Source organism: Cygnus olor, chromosome 20, assembly GCF_009769625.2.
Source record: "Cygnus olor isolate bCygOlo1 chromosome 20, bCygOlo1.pri.v2, whole genome shotgun sequence".
NCBI lineage: Eukaryota > Metazoa > Chordata > Aves > Anseriformes > Anatidae > Cygnus > Cygnus olor.
This window is the reverse complement of record NC_049188.1, coordinates 591,413-610,894: the sequence shown is the minus strand read 5'-3', so window position 1 is coordinate 610,894 and position 19,482 is coordinate 591,413. Positions and strand designations below refer to the sequence as shown.

Genomic DNA, 19,482 nt, shown 5'->3' with positions numbered 1-19,482 from the left:
CCCCTGATAGGGAGCTGGGGTGGGAAGCAGCACTGCGGAGAGTTGCTGAGCCCTGTGGGTCAGCCCGGATAGCCTGGCACAGATAACAGCCTGCTGCAGATAACAGCCTTGGTGCAGATAACAGCCTGGCACAGATAAAAGCGTGGCCGTGGAGAGAGCTGTGATGAGGACAGCAGAAGACAGCAGGTGAGAGCCTGGCCCAATGCACGCTTGCTTTTGCTTTCACAGACCACTTACTTCCACGCTGTGCCCAGCTGAGGTCTAAGCTTCCCCACCTCGCCCCAGGGCTGGCAGAGCCTCTCTCTGCCCCACCACCCAGTGCAGCTGGAGGCCAGCAAGGATGCTGCTGTTGTTGCAAGGAGCTCGCCCATGGGGAATGGGTTTTATGCTGAATTTTAAGGTGAATGCTGTGCTACCTTTGCTGGGTACCTACCTTGCTCCATGGTGGGTGCCTAATGATGCTCCATCGGCAGCACCCACAGCTCTGGGCTCTGCTTCTGATAGAGCCAATTGCTTTGGAGTGGCCTTGCTCCATGCTGGAGGGAGCTGAGGGGTCAGTTTTGGGCAAAACATCCCAAACCTCTGCATGCAGAGGACCTTGCAGACTGATCTCTCTTCTCCACCCCCACCCCAGCTGAATCGCCAGTGGCAGCTCTCCTAACCCTGTGCACAAACTCCCTGCATGCTCAGGGCAGCTGCCGGGCTCTCTTGCTGTCCTCCAACTGCTCCAATGGATTTGAGTCTGATTTTTAAAATACAGCTGGGGAAATAATTGTCCATCTGCTTCTGGGCTTTTGCATAGACACGGGGGAGCTGCTGGGGACTTCCTGCTCATAATCAGGTCCATGGCTTCTCGGTTTTCTTCACTTCTTGCACTTTTTTGCAGGGATGAAGGCAGAAATCCTCTTCCCAGGGTTGCTGGTGGTCCTCATCCTGTTCCAGGCACATGTATCTTCTTCCTATGGTATTGTTCTGTTCTTCTGTTTTGCAGATCAGGGTCTTGTATGTTCTGAGTAGGAAAAAGAATGAAGTCAGGTCTGGGAGAATCTGAATTATTCTCTTTTAATCAGCTAAGCCCCAAAGAGAGGTCAGAAAAAACATAGCCAATTTGTACCTACTGTGCCAGCAGTTTCAGGTGTTTATCAGTTGATTTCCTATCTGATTTCTTAAAATCACATTATAGGAGAAGTCAGCTCTCAGAACAGCTCCATCCCCACAGTACCGAGGTCCTCCCACGCCACACGCTTTGTGAAGTGTCCCCTGGGAGCACAGTTTGGCTCTGCTGGGCTGCAGTGGTAGTAGCTCCATCACTGCATGCATCGTCTTTTTTAGGGAGGCTGAAAACTGAACTCATTTCTGTTCCAGTGCTGATTTACCCTTCCAAAACCTGTAGAGACCTCTGCTTGTTAACTCATGATTTTAAATCATTATGGAAAACACATGCCAGACCTTGAATTTATCTCATATGGTAGTTCAGGCAATAATTTTTCTCTCCAAGATTGAAAAAGAGGTGAACTCTGGGTTGGTCATGGAAGACAGTTTAAAGAATCTCGGGAGAATCTGGAGATTTTTTTTTCCCATTTGTGTTGATTTCTGAAGCTGTAGGAAAATGATCCCACTCAGGGAAGCATAGCAGGGGCTTCTCCTCCTGCTCTGTAACCCACAGCCAGCTGATGATGGGGACCACGTCCATTTTTGGGAGCTCCCCAGAGCACGAGGGGAAGTGATGAGAGTGGCAGGAGAGCAGGGGGTTGCAGGAGACTGGGGAAAGTAGTGGGGAAATCGGGGTGAGCATCCATCTGCCTTGAGACACGGGGATATATAGGAGCTTTTGCCAGTTGGTGCCACAGGAGAGCAGCCAAACTCACCATAGGTGTGTTGGAAAACGTGGCTATACCCATTCTAGTTTAAAAGTGTTGGGGAATGAATACAATGATGTGAAAAAACAGGAAATGAGAGCTTTTAATGCTGAGCTGCTTGACATGGCAGCCAGAGGTATCTGTGCAGGCTGTGAAGGCAACTATGGCTGTAGGCGTAGAAATAAAATAAATGACATTAATTGGGGTTGCAAAATATTTTATAGAAATAGCAACTTCTCCCCCATAAAGCAACAGGAAGGATCATGCCTACATTTCTCACATGGCTATTTGAAGCCTCCACCAACGGAGAGACCCTTTCCATGCCTGAGGAATGTAGTCATGCACAGATGTCTCTCTCTCTCCAGAGAAAGTAGCAGCAATTGCTTCCAGCACTGCAGTGCCAATATCCCCAGGTGCTGGCAGCACAAAGAGAAACCCACTGCGGCACAGGGAAGCTCTGACGTGAGTAGGCATGGGACAGTGTTCTCACCTCTGTTCTTTCCTTTCCCCTAATGAGATCTGTCCAAGGAGCTGTCAGATGCATCCCTCCTGAGCAGCGTGTCTGAAGCCAAGCAGATCGTGGATTCAGCCTACAAGGACACACGCGACCGGTGAGAGTCGGGCTTGGGCACAGCTGTCTCATGTGCACGAGCCATGGCCTGGTCTCCTCTGTCACATTCTGGAGGGTCACAGCCTCAAGGGGGTGTCCAGTCTCCTGTTCGTATACCCATGTGGTTTCCCCACCCATCCTTTGCTGCCTGCTCTCACCCTCAGATCCTCAGCTGGGTCCCTGCAGAGGGCCTGGCTCTTTGCATCCTGCAGCTGATAGTGCTGCCTTGTGCATATTGGCTTCCCCCAATTTTGTACCACATCTCCAGTCCGTGGTGTAATTCAGGGCTGGAACAGTGTTCTCCCTGCCCTCCCTCCCTGCTGAATATTGCCTGGCTCCGTTTCATCCCTTGGGGAGGTCCTGGGGAGGGCTGGAGCCAGCACAGACTCCTGATAATTTGTAGTTTTTCACCCCCTATGGAGGAAGCAAACCACTATAGACTGTGGTTAGGACATTTTGTGGGATCTGACCACAAAATGTCCTAATGACTCCAGCTTCTACCACTATGGTGTGAGAGCATATGGCTTCCGACTGACCTATACACCTCCTCTTTCTATAGCCATCTGCTGGAAACCCCTCACTGGCTTAGGAACCCTCCTTCTGAGAGCTTTTCAGGGCTCCAGCAGCATTAAGACAGGGTGACATGGAGACACTTGGGACCTCTGGATGGAGACAGGCACCTGCAGGCATTTATTAGTTGGAGAAGGAGTTGAGTGAGGTTTGGTTGCCTCAAAGATGTAAAGACCTGAGAGCTCTGATGTTTTCTGGCAGGTTGGAGAGATTTCCTTCCTGCACCCACCCTGCTCCTCTGCGGAGGGTGGCAGGAGCAGCCTGCCCTCTTCCAGCCGCTGTGCAGGGTGTTAGGTGACTCTGCCTTTGTTGGCAATTCCAACTCGTAACATGGCAGATCTGGGGTGCCTGAGGCTCAGGTGTGCAACCTGCAGGACTCATGGCTTTGGCCCATTTCAGTCCTGCAGAAGTTATTTTATTCTCCCTTGCAGCATAAAGAAGAGCCTGGAGAATGACGTCTTGACCCCCGTAGAGCTTCTGAGATATTTCAAACAGCCAGTGGCAGGGACTCGGGCTGCCGTGCGGGCTGCAGATTACATGGAAACCACCCTGACCCTTCTCAAGGAGAAGCTACGCTGGGCCGTGAAGGGGGACTTCAATGTCACAGGTCGGCGTGTCATTTTGCGGGGAGGAAGGCAGAGCAGTGCTACTGCAGACAGACAGGGGGCTTGGTCAACAGGGCTCTGTGGGGCTTATGAGGAGGGAGGAGAAGGGGTTTATGGGGGTCAGGTCTTGGATCCCTCCCACCAAAGCAGAGTGAGCTGTCCCCGTGCCATGCTGAGGAGCAATGTCCTCCAGGAAGCAGCAGTCCTTGCCTCCTGGCAAGACCACTTTGCTGAGAGCAGGAGGCACATTAGGGGCAGACAGAGAAACAGCCCAGGGAGATAGGCACAGGAGGGCTCTTGCGATGTAAAGATAAACTCACGGGAAAGCAAAGGGAAATTAATCTGATTGCTGCGGAAGCACTGGCAGGCCAAGATGCAAGTCACGGGGTGCTCCAACGTTGCTCCAGCATGAGTGGGAGTGGGAAGAGGGAGACAGGGCTGGGTGTGCTCAGCTCCTGCCTCTCCGTGCCAGGAGCCTTTCTCCTTGCCAGGGCCACCCCGCATCAGCCTGCGCATGATGACAATCCATGCTGCGACCCAGCCTGTTGGTGGCAGCAGCGGCTAGGAAACCTCCAAGGGACTCGGGAAGTGTGCTAGCAGCAATGGCCAAGCAGGATCTGCTGGCTGAGCTCAGCCACTTACCTCCCACACAGGAGGAAAGCTTCGCGGTGGAAATGCAAGTGGCATCCCCTTGTGCTGCCCGGCCACCCGGGGGTGCCTTCTCCGAGCAGCTCTGAGTGTGTGTTCGGTGGTGGTGAGGAATGTTCCTCCCATAAGGGAAAGATTTGTAACAAACTGCTTGGATGACTGTAACTGTTAGTAATTTATGGTGGAGATAAAAAGGAAGGGGAGAGGAAGGGAAAAGGATTGCTAATGATAGAAGCTCATGCCCCTTCTGCACAGGCTTAATAATATCTAAGATTTGATCACAGCTTTGCTGGTTTTAGTGCTTTCCAAAGCAGAAAAAGCAATCTGCTGCTCCAAAGAGCATCCTCAGCACAGGTCTGAGCAGGATGACCTTCAGTGAGCCCCTTGTGCTCCTACAGCAGAGGGTGATACAGTGGTAAAAGAAGGTGTCAAAGGTACGAGAAGGGAAACTTTTTCCTGAGCCAGGGAGGCACCACAAACCCAACAGAGCCAGTGTGTTCCTGTGTGTTTATCCTCTATGGTTACCTTGCAGATGTGCTCACACCAGCTCAGCTGGGGATGATTTTCAAAGCAAGCGGATGTGACCAGCAGAATGAGGAAATAAACTGTGAATCTTCTGGCCGCTACCGAACGATCACTGGCAAGTGCAACAACAGGTGAGGGGGCTGTGTTAAAGGGAGGATGGATGCATGGGTCCTCCATCAGTAGGAACAGACCTATGGACCCATAGATGATCCATATAGGATGCCTTATTTAGGGTTTTACAGCCCACAGTGTTGTTTCCTAGATGTGTAAAGATTTTAATTACAGCCTTGCTTCAAGGGTTCTTGGTATCATACATAAAGGAGCTCTTTGGCCAAAATGCCAACAATTCTGACCCTTCTCTTTCTGCTTTCTCCTGGGTTTTGTCTGGCTCTACCCCCTTGCAGGGTTTCATAGTGCTTCCTGGCTTCCCACCTGGGTATACGACCTGGCTGCATGTGAAATGGGGCATGATCTGGCCATCTGCATGCCCCAGTCTCTGCCCAGGAGGAAATCTGGATACGCAGGCTGGGTGCGAGCACCTTGTGCAGGTCCCATGGGCATATGGATGGACATGACTGTAATATGGAATGTAAAAACTATTTCTTAGTACTTACAGAGCTTTCTTAGTGAAGGGGAAACTATGGCAAACAGTGGAGTATTTTCAAAAGAACAGCACAGGAATATTCCCCAACCCTCCCCTGTTGCCAAGCACCTGCTAGGCAGAGTATGTCCTGGGAGCTGTGGCCATAAAACACTTTGGCCATAAAAAGCTGTGTCTCCCCTTTCTTGGGAGGAGAAAGGAATTCAGACAGGTCTGCCTGCCTAGAGGATGACTTAACCTTCAGATGTCTGTGTAAGAAACAGGGAGAGAGCTAGCTGTGTCCTTCCATTTTCAGAAGGTGGTGGCTTCATTTGGGAGGGAGACCTAGGATCTGGGATAATGATGGGTCCATCAGACCTGAGCCAGACCTAATGCCACTAATATTTTGCCATTCTTCCATTCACTGGTGCAGGAAAAACCCATTACTAGGAGCTTCAAACAGAGCCCTGGCCAGATGGTTGCCAGCAGACTATGAAGATGGTGTGTCCGTTCCCCATGGGTGGACAGAAAAAAAGCGTTCCTCTGGATTCCCCTTTCCACTGGTAAGTCCTTACAAGTCCGCTAGTTAGCATCGTGGTGATCAGGAGGCAGGAAGATAAATTCACCTACTTCAGGTGTCGTCTGACTATATGAGAATCTCCATGGTGACCTAACAGAAATGCTTTCTCACTCCCATGCTTGGATGAAAAGCAAAGGAAAATTAATCTGATTACTGCAGAAGAAACAAAGAAAGACCTGCATGATGCTTTCTTTTAACTCAAGTGCATTTAAGCCAATATAATTTACTTTAAGGTCTGACTCAGCTTTTTTTGATTTGTTTTGTGGAAGTTGTTCGTCTCTTGAATTGTCTCCTGAAAAGCAGTATGTCAGAGAATAAAATGAGCAAGAGAATCTCAGGAATAAAAGACATTGAGCTATAAATTCTGTTTGTGCACCCATGGGTGAGTGATCAGTGAGGGATGTGTGTGTGGTTCTGGTGGCACCTGGAGGGGAGATGGTTTCAGGTCACTTGAGCTTGGTGCACCACCAGCAGTAATGAGGAGCAAAGATTTTCCATGTTGTGTGCCTTATAGTCATGGTTCCTTGTGCTTCCTAACTCTGCTCTAAAGCACATTATGAGGGCTGCAGCAGTTTTTACCACTTTTTCTGCAGTAATAACTGAAGGAAGAGCTGATGGAGAAATGGTGATAGGGGACAGACCAGAAGAAAAGAAAAAGGGTTTGGGAGAGTATCCTGCCTATGGGAGAAGTGTACCTGACCAAGGAGCATTTGACCTGTGAAGGACTATACATGTGCTAGTAACCAGAGGGAATTTACCGAGAAAACTTTCAGAAATTCCTAAATACTTTTTTCCCTTACACTTCTATTTCAAAGCAATATTTGAAAAATTTTTGCCTCCCTTTCCCAGTCTAAGAACCAGAGTATGGCTCTTTCTTAGCCGCTTCCATATGTCCATTAAGGGATGCTCTTTGCCTAGAAGCTCAGAAACCTGGCTAGATTCAAGAGTACAATGCTCAGCAAAGAGGGCTCTCTGTAATTCCTTCCAGTCCAGAGGCTTGTTTTTTTTTTTTTTTTTTTTTTTTTTTTTTTTTTTTTTTAATGTGACATATGAGGAATCATTCCTTGTGATTTTTGTTGACAACCCTACAGATTCACCCATTCCTATAGCCATTTCCTAATGCACATGTTCTGCCTTCATCCTGTGCAGGTTCGAAAGGTGTCAAATGAGATCGTCCGTTTCCCCCCTGGGCAGCTCAAGCTGGACCAGCAGCGATCACTCATGTTCATGCAGTGGGGTCAGTTTATTGACCATGACCTTGATTTCAGTCCTGAAACCCCAGCCAGAGTCACCTTCAGTGGCAAAGTGGATTGTCACACCAGCTGTGCCAAGCAGCCCCCCTGCTTTCCCATCAAGGTACAGCCAGCCTGCCTCTTGCAGGGAAGCTGGGGACAGGGTATTGGTCCTCCGATCAGGAGGTGTTGGTTGCTCTCCCTGTCGTGGCCACCAAGGAACAGCCTCACAGAGCAGGCCAAGGGGGACAGACCACTCTTTCTGAGGTGGCGGTGCTTGCTCCAAGGAGCTGTCCCCAGATGTAAGCACATCCACAGCCTTTCCCTTGTTTCCAACCTTTAACCCCATCTCCTTCAAGAATATGGAGTTATTTCGATGGTATAATGCAAAGACAACATGGACGGTGCCTGGGTTATAGTAAGTGTGTCAGAGATAGGATTTGGTGGGTGTTAATGTCCCATTGGTACCCTGGAAAATGCCCATTTGATGGTTTAACTGCTTCATAGTGTCTGGAATGAGGAACTGGCGAGCACCTCTCAGCAGTGGCTAAGGCTTTGAGCTAGAAAACTCAACAGCCACATTGCAGTCTCTGCTCCAGTAAGCACAAGTTCACCCTGCAGCACTACTCTCCTGATTTTCGGGATGTATTGCAGCTCTGGCTCGCTCGCATACCCATATTTCCTCCCAAGGAAAACTGTGAAGGGTTGGGGCATCACTGAGTATTTGCCACATGTGCATTTGAGAACACAGCCAGTGTTACAAGTGCTGGATGGCAACTGTCCACAATTTGGAGTAGATACGGACATTAGACTGCAATATAAGATAGGAACACCCGAGCTTCCAAGATTTGATCTGATATGTTTTTACCCAGGGGAAGAAGTTTAGGTATCCATGGGACTTTCTTTGTGGATATTCAGGCACCTCCAGGCTTTCTTACATATTTGGAACTCCTAAAAAAAGCATCTCTGCTGTCTGTCTGACCCTTCATAGGTGGGATTTTGGACCAGTGTCAACACTGTCTACCATGAAAGGTGCCTCTGAAATCACTCCTGCCTGGCTTTTCTTATGGTTGTAGTATCACAGTGCAGAGTTTCTGCACCCCTGAAATGATGATGAATTATTCCCTTGTCTTTCTTCAGATCCCACCCAATGACCCACGAGTTAAAAACACCAGAGATTGCCTCCCATTCATTCGCTCAGCTCCTGCTTGTGACGGTGGCAAAGCAATTCGAGAACAGATCAACGCGCTCACCTCCTTTCTTGATGGCAGTGTGGTGTATGGCAGTGAGGTGCCTTTGGCCAACAAGCTGAGGGATCGGACCAACCAGCTGGGCTTGCTGTCTGTTAATCGGAATTTCACTGACAGGGGCATGGCGTATATGCCCTTTGACTATATGTCAAAGGACCCCTGTCTCATGGTCAGCAAGGGAGCTAAAATTCCATGCTTTCTTGCAGGTAAGTTGGCTGTTGAAACCCTTGTAGGTTCCCTAGCCTTGAAATCTAGAGTGAACAATTCCACCAGCTCTGGTTCACTTCTTTAATTGCTTGTTTCTTGTATTTAAGTAGAAAAGGGAGCATAGCAAAACTTGGTGAATGACTGAGGCAGGCAGGTAGGAGAAAGCTCTTCACTTCCTGAGTCTTTCTTGTGACCATATCCCTGCTGTGAGGATTCTCCATCTGTGCTCAGCAGCCCTGCCCTGGAGTAGAGCCAGCAGGGACACAGTGCTGCCATGGGTGCCATGGTGCACCCAGGGCTCCATGCAGCTCCTGGATGGAGCCAAGTGAACGCAGCAGTAGCAGACTGGCTGGGATGCATTGGCTTGTCCATGCTTGTCACTTGGCAGCTGCCTCTCTCCCATCTGGATAGATACAGGTGTGTTTGTGCTGGGCTGGGTCACCACCAAGAAATATTTGCTAGTGCTGCTGCACTGACAGAAGCTCAGATCCCAGCTGGACTGACAAGAGGACTGATTGCAGACCGAGGTGACCCCGCCACCAAGAAGGCTGGGGGTGCACTGGCAGCATGCTGGCAGCACATACCTTTACCCATCGACACAATCTCCTGCTCCATTTGTCACCCTTTTGGCATCCTCTTGACCATTTCTTCAACCCAAGCTAAATCCTTTTGTCCTGTGCAGAGCCAGGACCTTCCATCTGCTGCTGCTTGTCCTGTTCCCAGCACATGGAGGCCAATATATTTCATTTCCCAAGGCCCTGAGCAGTGCTCCCTTCTCCCTGGCTCCTGCTAGTGAGGAGCAGGGTGCTGCTACAAGTGTGTGAGAACCCACAGAGGAAAGTTTCTCACCCCTTGGTCCTTCCTTTTGGCCAGCAGGACCTCCTGTCTATCTCACCCCTTGGTCCTTCCTTTTGGCCAGCAGGACCTCCTGTCTAACGCTTGATGGCTCTGGCCACACTGGACTGTTCATGGCACCTGAGGGCATGACAGATCTCATCAGCTGTGGAGCTGATTTCTGTTCCCTTGCCCCCTGCACATCTGGCCTAGGCTGCTCTGAACAACATCCTTGTACACCTTGGTGATACATCCAAGGTGATAGGACCAGCGGGAGAGCTCTGCTTGGTGTCATCCTCCAGGTCCCTCCTTTCAAGTTCTTGGTGTTTTCTGTTTCCCTTGGCCTCTCACAGCTGCCTATCTCTTCCATCCATTGCTCCGTGTCTCCAGCTGCTTCCCCAGTTCTGTGCAGGTCCTCAGTGAGGACCCTGCAGGGCCTGTGGCAGATGCCCAGTGGGGAGCAGAGCAGGCAGGTGCATCAGGTGCTTCCTGGTGTGGGCTTCCCATCTCAAGCACCTCTGGGCTGCCTGAGCAGTTTCTGTTACATAGCTGGGTACATGGACATCAACAAAATTATAGTGACGGGGTTCAGGCTTACTCAGAGGCTCCTTGCAGCTCCCCACAAACTCCTTTGAAAATTCAGTGTCTTATTTGTGAATTTTCCGGTCCCTGAGAACTGAGGCAGCTGTACATGTGCTGTTACTTAACAGGGTTCAGCGATTTCATTCTTGGAGTTCCTTTGGAAGCCCTGAGTGGATGCCATCTGCTGGAGGAAACCTCACAGTGCTTGTTTTGTCTCTTTTTCCGTAGCCTCTTACAGACAGTCTTTGATAGTTAATGAAAAGGGCTCTGTGCTGAGTGCATAAGCAAATCCCTGTATTTACTATGGATCTAGGGGACTAAACACTATGCATTTACTCTTCTCTGAGTGCTTCTTTATACTCTCATCACCTGCTTGCTTTCAGGTTTCCTGCTCTAGACATTTGAAGAAGGATTTAATATTTCATTGTGATGCTTTTTGTAATTTATTCCTTCAAGTTGTGACTCATTTTGCTTTTACTTTTACCTTTCTGAGAGCTTGATTGTGATTGTCTTCATGCTTTGGCCATGGTTTCAGCTGGTTCGAAGGATGCCTTCTGACTTACAAAGCTCCTTTGGCTGTCCTGACTTCCCTCTGCCCATTTTCATTTCTGTCTTGAGCTCTGAGACTGTTGCTCTGATATAGGAGCCTGGAGGAGACCTACTTGTATTTAACTCCTTAAGTTACCTCTCTTAGACTTTTTTTTTTTTTTTTTTTTTTAAACCAAAAAATGGGCACAACCATGCTCATCTTGGCTATTGCTGCTTTGGCAGGAACTGGCTTTTCACCAGAGCTCTTTGGTCCTCTGGACTGTTCCTTCTCCTTGTGTGTGGTTCTTATCCATCTTCTTCATGATGCAGATATTGAGACACCTAAAAAGCTCTCTGTGCATGGTTCAAAGCAGGATGTTTGCTTTCTCCCAGTGTGAAGCAGCCAGGCACACACAGGACACTGGCAGTAAAATTGAGCACTCTTGTGATACTCATAGGTGACTCTCGAGCAAATGAGATGCTGGAGCTGGCGTGCATGCACACGCTTTTTGTGCGGGAGCACAACCGCCTGGCTAGAGGACTGAAGAGATTAAATCCACACTGGAATGGAGAGAAGCTCTACCAGGAGGCACGGAAGATTGTGGGTGCCATGATCCAGGTACAGCCACCATGTCACACCCCAGCTCTGCTGCCTTGTCTTGCAGCCTCACAGAGTTAATATGGTGGGATTGCTAGTGTGGGGTTTCCATAGGGTGCAGTGTTTTGGGGTGCAAATAATCAAATGCTTTTCACTAACTCCTTTAGTCTAAAGTAAAACCACCTAGAGATACCTGAAATAACATGTGCAGAGGGGGTCTCCCTGAATCTTTGATGTTCCTCTACTGTTACATTTCTGAATTGTCTGATGTGTTTTTAACTGCACATTTTTGTTTGATGAACATGAGGATAGAAAAGTCAGAGGAAAAGTTTTCCCAGTATTTTGTGCAGGATAATAATGCTATTGGAGATTTGGATTAAAATTCCTCTGGGTTGTAAGTCTGATCCTCTCAAGAAGCCCCATGTGCTGGTGGGTGCAACCAGCCGTGACATTCTGTTGTCCTTATGGTTTTAGAGCAGAGATGCTTGGCTCCATGCTACACTACAGATTTTCCCCTGACTGAGATGCTAGGGTCGCAGAAATACTTCTGTGCTTGGATGGGATCTGTCAGTGTCTCTAGTCCAGCCTCCAGTTCAGAGCAGGACCAGCTTCAAAAACAGATGAGGTTTCACATCTGGCAGAAAAGGCTGGCTCCTATGACAGAAGAAGACACAGGGTTACCAAAGACAGTGCTTAGTCATATCTAATTGGAAACGTATTTTCTGAGTTGGCTTGGCAAATTCTTTCAGTAATATCAAAAGATTTAAGTTTTTAAAACTGTCAAAATTACATATTATGATAGTGTTGAATAAACAAATATTGAATAGGCCAATGTGGAGAGATTTAAACAATTGCTTTAGAAGCATTGCCTCTTTCATCATGTTTAGATCAATGGTTTAATTTTCTTGCAATTCTCAGTCAATTAAGACATCTCCTGACAAAGAATTTGATTTTTTGAGTTGTATGCTTCAGCTTCCTCAATAACCCAAAGAGACAGGAAGCCAGGGCTGGAAACCTCTGCTCTGAGAGGACTAACATCTGCCCATGGGAGGTGATATCATCTGTGTCACCACCATAGATCTTTTCTCTCATCTGAAGCATGTAATATGGGAGGGAAGAGGACATGCAATTCTACATGGCTGCTGGAAATGGGCTCTACCTATAGTTCCAAGAGGGAATATTTGAGAGGTTGTGGCAGGCAATGCTAGCTTTCATCCTGCTCTCATCTGTCAAGATGTAAGGCTAGAGGTGAGGACCATGTCTGAGGACACCTGAGCACCAGCACCAACAGGCAGAGAATCGCAGTGCATTACACACAAAGGTTGAGCATGGGTCAGGCATCAGCAGTGTCTGTGCTTCCTGACGTTGCTGAAGCTGTTATGAAGCTTTGCATTTTCATGCCCTTGTCAGTGCTAGAGAGTGCAGAGATCCCTGCACATGGCTGGAGCAGCAGCCTGCAGTGCCTGTGCCTGTGCCTGTGCCTGGAGCTGCACTGCCAGTGGCATGGGGCAATGGCCAGGTGCAAAAGCTGTTTTGAACCGAGGCTACAGAGCTTTAGAAATACAATTGTCACTCAACAGTGTCAGAAAGGATCCTCAACAGACTGCCAGAGCACTTGGGTCAAGGTCTGATGAGGTGAAAGGAAAGTTGTCCCTGGGGAGTCTCTGCTCTGCATCTTGTGTTAGCAAAATCTCCTACAGAAATAGCATCAGAGAAGCTCAGTCTGACAGCTCCTGTTTAAGGTGTAAGCAACAGCCCTCCCATTACTTTGTTTCCAAGGAAACGGATGGTTAAGCAATTAATGATTCACACTTCCCTTGTTTCTCCTTAGATTATAACCTACAGGGACTACCTGCCTCTTTTGCTGGGAACAAGTTTACAGAAATGGATTCCTTGCTACCAAGGCTACAACGAGGCTGTGGATCCTCGCATATCCAATGTCTTCACTCTGGCTTTCCGTTTCGCTCATGCTTCAATTCCCCCATCTGTGGGCCGATTAAACCAAAATTATAAGCCCATAAATCCCAAACTGCAACTCAGCAAAACCTTTTTTGGTGTCTGGAGGATTGTGAAAGAAGGTAAAGCCTTTCATGCATGTCTTGGGTGTACCTTTACTTCATTTGGCCCTCTCTGGATAAGCTCCTGCATCGGTCAAACTTAAAAGCAGCTTGCATTAAATGTATTAAATCGTCTTTACTACCAGACAGAGTAGTTTTCCCAACATAGCTGTTCTCTGCAGTCAGATGTGGCCCATCTTATTATGATGTATGCAGTCTGATTGCTTAATTGTTGTAGTTTCTAAGAACATTCAAAATATTTTCTTTCTAATGCTTTATGTGCAGGAAAACTGATTCTCCTGTACTAGAAGCTTATAATTAAATACAAGCTTTATTCAGACCTCTGGAGCCTCTTTCACACACACTTTCCACCCTATGCTGCTCACAAGTTGCTGTGTAACTGTTGCAGGCGGTATCGATCCCTTCCTGCGGAACCTGATGGCCAGTAAGGCCAAGCTGATGACACAGAAACAAATGGTTGTGGATGAACTCCGGGATCGGCTCTTTGAACAGGTTGAAAGGATTGGGTTTGATTTGCCTGCACTTAACATGCAGCGTTGCAGAGATCATGGCCTTCCAGGTAAGCTGGCTGTGGCAGCAGAGCTGCCAAAGGAGAACAAGTGAAAATCAGGCAATTTTGTGATCGAACATTGAGAAACATCTCCAGCCCATTCTTGGCTGAAACTTGTCTCAGAGGACTTTTCCAAACCTTTTAATCTTTTCTGTACTACCATTGATAAGTAGGCTGCAGGTTGTGCAATGAAGTCAGAGCCTGGCTGGAGCTGGAGAAGACACATGGAGGCACACAACCACAAGTACACTTAGCATTGCACAGAGTCAAGCATTTGGTATCTGATGCATTTATGTTGTTGTTTAAATGCCAAAATTATGAAAGTGGTTCATCAAGAGTCTGCAAGAGTCATTAGCAGAATTTGGGCCAGAAGCCCCCATGGCTTCTCTTCAGACATTTGTATAGGTCCAGCACAGCCCCAGAAGACCATATATGTGAAAAAAAAAATCTCATCATATTTTCGCTACAAAAATAGTGTCCCAGAAAAAAAAAAAAAAAAAAAAAGCATGTCAAAACCACTCACAGGGAGCTGCAAAATGCAAAACCAGTGTAAAGACATTGCAAGATAGTCTTGAGAAATAGATTGTTGATAGGACTTGACAACAGAATCAAGGGTGTGCCATTGCCTAACACTGTTATTAGGCTGACGTAAGTGCCTGGAGCTGCTGTGTCAGTAACATCCTGGGAACTGCAATACAGCTCCCTTTGAAACTGTGATGAAGAATGCCATATTCACATGTTTTAAGCCCAGACAGAGGCTTTGCAATGCATGCAGATGTATGGTCTGGTCACAGGATTGCTCTGCCTTTTTATCAACAGTAGGTTTTGATGTTCCATCCTGGCTCTGGGACTACTGCTGTACAGAACCTCATCTGAAACCAAATCCCAAATTTCTAGTTTTGTCTGCTGATCTACTGCAGTGGAACTGAAATGTATTTCTAAACTATGAAAGTGGTGATGATATAGCAACATCAAAAAAGCTTCCTGATTCTTTTTCTGATATAGTAGTATGTGGGCTCCTTGAATTGTTTGATAGTGGTACCATATGTTGTATCTTTTTCTCTGAATTCTCACCAGCTTTTAAACATCCTGCTTACAGCTGAAATGTATGCTGCAGCATCATTCTCCCCTCTGTACCCAGCAGTTCACTGGGCTGGCAGGTAGCAGAATGCATTAGTTCTCCATAGACTTTTCTTTTACTTAAGCAGTCATTTGATAAGATAGAGAGAGGACTGAATCGAGACTGCCTTTTGCTGTTTATGTGCCCAGTCCAACAAGACGCAAGATTATCTTCCAGTTGTGGTCTAGTGAATTTCCAGCTATTTGCTGTAAACAAAATTTAGTACAGCTGGCAATGTACAGTGTCCCTCTTCCACCCATAGTAGCTTGCCTTATGAGCTCTATTTGCAGTGTGGAATGGCTTGTCTGGGTGGCTAGACATAAATGTACGTGAGACCACCTGTGGGGAAGTACTTGGCCACTGTCCTATTGTACAGAGAGGTAGCATCAACATATTATCTAGATTCACTTTCAAAGAAAGCAACATCAATAAGTTTTGTGAGGACATTTCTCCTGTTTTTCTGAAGATCTCTGACATTGTCTGCTCACTGAGCTCCCTTAATGTTGCTGGGCCACAGTGAAAATTAGGCTGTAATTTGGCATGCCCAGCCCCTTCCTCTGGGTATCCAGAGCAGATAGGTAGGAGCAGTCATAGCACACTCAGGATCAGGTGCCTGAACATAGGTCTCCTTTGCTATTGGAAATGCTTTGGGGTCACTCCTCTGGCAATCTGCTGCAGCTTCAGCAGGGCATGGGTCTCCCATAGCTCCTCTGTCACATCTTCATGAGATTGTTCAGGATATACCATGGCTCTGGAGCCTGCATGGGGATCTGCCTTGCCACTCGGTGAAACAGCAAAACGGTGCTGGATGGTGGTAGAGAAACTCCGGCTGGCAGGGATCACTTGCAAAGACATCCACAAATAGCATGAAAATGCCAGGCAGGACAAAATGACCCTCAAGCAATGGAAAGGCAATAGCATTAATAGAAATATAGAAGAATTTAGAAAAAGGTTTTCAACATAATGGGAACCTACCTGTGCCCAGGGTACGGGAAAGAGAGAAAAAATCTTTCCAAAAAGGGAAAACGTTGTTGACTGCTTTTTGCTGTGATACTCGACTACTTGCAGGTTATATCTCCTGGAGACAATTCTGTAGGCTCTCAAAACCTCGTGGTTTGAAGTCACTTGCTCGAGTATTGAAGAATCACAGTCTGGCAAAGAAATTCATGCAGCTGTATGGGACACCAAAGAATATTGACATTTGGATTGGGGCGCTTGCAGAGCCCTTTGTGAAAGGTGGAAGAGTTGGTCCTCTCATGGCTTGTCTAATTGGCACCCAGTTCAGGAAGATACGTGATGGGGACAGGTAAGAGAGGAGATGAGTACGCAAACCCCAGAGGACAGAGTGAGACTGGAGTTTGTGCAGATTTCCTAATGGAGATTTGGAAACTGCTTCCAGTTGTTTGGTTAATATTTTTTTTCATTGCTCCTCAAAATGAGTTTGTTTTTTGTTTGTTTGTTTGTTTGTTTTCCCTTTCTAGTGATGTTCTTATTCCCTGTCTAGATCTATCATCCCTAGGTTGAGATCCTAGGCTGAGATCCCTTCCCAGCCAAGTGTTTTGACCCTCTGCCTGTTCACTGTCTATCACTAATTTTGCAAATTGTATTGATTTTTTCCATGCTGATGGTTCAAACACAGTGGTAACGTTTGAGCTCTTTTGCTGCGTTCAGATAAGTTGTTTTAAGGAGGCCTACATTACTACGTGTTCAAACACCCACTTGCTCAAGCAAAGGGAAACATATAAGTACCTTAACAAGAAAAACGAGTACAGTTTTAAGGATGGGAAAACCAGGCTCCAGATGCATTGCCTTCACCAACTAGAAACAAGCTTCCAGGTTTAGTCAGCCTATGTAGCTCATGCTGACAGTACTGTAGATGTTCAGTGTCTGCTGATGGGGTGGATAACACTTTGGGTGGTTTTTGAAAAATTGCCTGCATGCTAAGGGATGTTACTGAGGGACTAACACACTGTCAGGCTTTGAAGGGAGTAAAGTAGACTAATTGTTCTTTTGGTTCTCACCAAGTCCCAGCTAAGGTTCACTGCCTGCTTGGCACTGTCAGCATCCCTGATCCTTCTCTGCTGGGACAGATAGGCTGCTTCTTCAGAGCTGTGCCCTGCAAAAGTCAAACATCTGTCACCTTCACATACCCTGTGACTACAGAACACAACCTTGCACCACTGCAGCGTCATCTGCATCTGTTGGAGGTCTTAGAGATGACTTTTCACTGTCTGTCCATTCCAACCCAGTTCTGAGATGTACTCTCATGGGCATGTAGCAGTTTAGGCTTAGTTTGCACCAGGAGATGGGTGGACTGGGGTTTGCTTGCCAACGAAAATCATTTGAGCAGTGTTGTGCTTTCAAAATACCTGAGGTCCTCTGCCACCTCCTCCTTGAAGTTGCTAAGGGACATCAGGTGCAGGAGTTAGTTACATGTCCCATTTCAAGGTACATTTCCCAGTCCTTTCTGAAGCAGGGTTCTTGCACTGTTTAACAACATTGTCTGAAAATGGGATCATGATATCTGTTTCTGGGAAACTTTTCTGCCAGGTACCTACCTAGAAAGACTTACAAGCTCAAAACACAGTGTTAGGAGCTTAAAGGCAAACAGTCTACTGCACATCTAGAGATCCTATTCATAAGGCAGGAATACAAGAAACAATTTTTTTAAAGAGAGTAATTAGAGGACTGTTCCCACCATGGCAATCGTGTAGATGTGATCACAGTCTGTGTTGAGTTTGTGCTGAATTTTCTATTTGAAAGAGGGAGTTTGTGCCTCAGTTGAAGGAACACAGGGCTAGGCTTTAATTCAACTGTATATTTGTTTTATTTACATGGCAGAAAGGCAATTCAAATTACTCAGCAGGTGAGACAGAGCATTTAACTTAAACACCAGAAATTTTAATTTGGTCTTAGTGGGGGAAAAAAAAAAAGAAAAAAAAAAAGCGTTATTGGTGTTAATGGGAAATAATTTTGCAGGAATAGGAAGAAGACAGAAGGGAAAAATCTATAGTGCCATTTTCTGTCTCCTGCAGGTTTTGGTGGGAGAATAAAGGAGTTTTCACTCCTCGGCAGCGCAGTTCACTGGCTAAAATCTCCTTGTCGCGAATAATATGTGATAACACCCACATCTCTAAAGTGTCAAGAAATATCTTCCAGGCCAACAGCTATCCTCACTCCTTTGTGAGCTGCAACCAGATCCCAAAGCTGGACCTCAGAGCCTGGAAGTCAAAGAAGATGGAGGAAAGTACAGAGTAAGGTATAAACCTGAAGCAGCAGACAGTTCCTGCTTGAAAGCAGGTGATATAACTGGGCTAAGCTCAGGTTTTAGAGGTCTTTAAGTGTTTAAGCAATGCAGTCTGCATTACACAGAAAACTAGCTTACCAAAATACTCCTGAGACTACCATGAAATGGCTGTTGACATATTAGGGCAGTCAAAGAGCACTGCACCAGACACCCAGGCTCTTAAACAGAGCTGTCTATCACAGGCCTGAAGATATGTGCCAGGTACATACCTAGCATGTGTTTAGATATGTCATTCCATCAAGTCCACTGGGAGTAGTTCCTCTGGCACAGATTTTCCAGCATCAGCATTGCAAGGTGAAGCTAGCTTTATATCCCTGGGATTTTTCTTATTCAGTTTTTTGAGTTTAGCTCTGTTGTTGGTATACACACATTTTTTTCCATCCAGCTTGTCTTTCTGTCCAGATCTGTCCAGATCTGCCTTCTGCCCATCTCTGAGAATGCTGTCAGCACATCCAGGTCATACAAAAACCATCTCTGCACTTGAAAAGAGATTCCCAATATATGGACCAGTTTGTGGAGTTTGATTTCTGCTAAGAAAGATTTTGCCCATATTTCTGGTATTTCCTTCAGCTGCCTTCAGTTCTTGAGGTTTACTGCTTTAAAGTTTTAAAGTTCTTGAGGTTTAATGCTTTCCTTCCAAAATGATCTCTGAAATCTCCAGGAAGTGGATGCAGGCAAGAGCAGCTTTCCCCTGGGAAAAGTGGGCTGCTCCAGTTCATTAGGGCCTTTTCCTCATTAAACATCATCTTTCCCTTGCTCTGAGAGTCAGGCCCTGCCATGCTGTCATGCTGATAGCTGTGAGAAGGAGCAAATCACTGCAACTAGAAGCGATCATTAAGAGCTCAGACAACTCCAGCTGCAGTCAGCTTCCAATTCCTTTGAGGCTGTTTAGTTACATTCTCCAAAGGGCTATGGGATTATCAGATTGAAAGTGTGACAAGGTGAAGCCATAAATGCCACTTTCTTGGTACCAGAAAAGTAAGGCTTGGAGGACTGCAGAAAGCTGTATGCAGGCAGGGATCTCCAGAGGTCTCTAGAGCCCTCTAGATCTCCTGCCCAGAGCAGAGCTAATACCAGAGTTATTGGTCCCACTTTTCCAGCTTAACCTATGCAATAAATCATACAAGACAACAGGGAGTTATGGCATGTCCTTTTCTGATCTGTTAACACATTGTTTTTTATCTCCTGTAGAAGAACCACGTGATTCTTAATGTTGAAC

At 46.8% G+C, this 19,482-nt stretch overlaps 1 protein-coding gene across 1 annotated transcript; it reads left to right on the top strand.

The window, feature by feature from the left end:
• The first annotated feature begins 885 nt into the window (after positions 1-885).
• LOC121057970 (myeloperoxidase-like) lies at positions 886-18,393 on the top strand. The gene is made up of 12 exons (XM_040532844.1): positions 886-964; positions 2,377-2,470; positions 3,471-3,646; positions 4,825-4,948; positions 5,831-5,960; positions 7,127-7,333; positions 8,350-8,665; positions 11,069-11,229; positions 13,040-13,286; positions 13,675-13,845; positions 16,025-16,262; positions 17,992-18,393. The coding sequence occupies exons 1-12, from the start codon at positions 889-891 to the stop codon at positions 18,212-18,214; spliced, it is 2,163 nt and encodes a 720-aa protein (XP_040388778.1). The 5' UTR covers positions 886-888; the 3' UTR covers positions 18,215-18,393.
• The last annotated feature ends 1,089 nt before the right edge of the window (positions 18,394-19,482 follow it).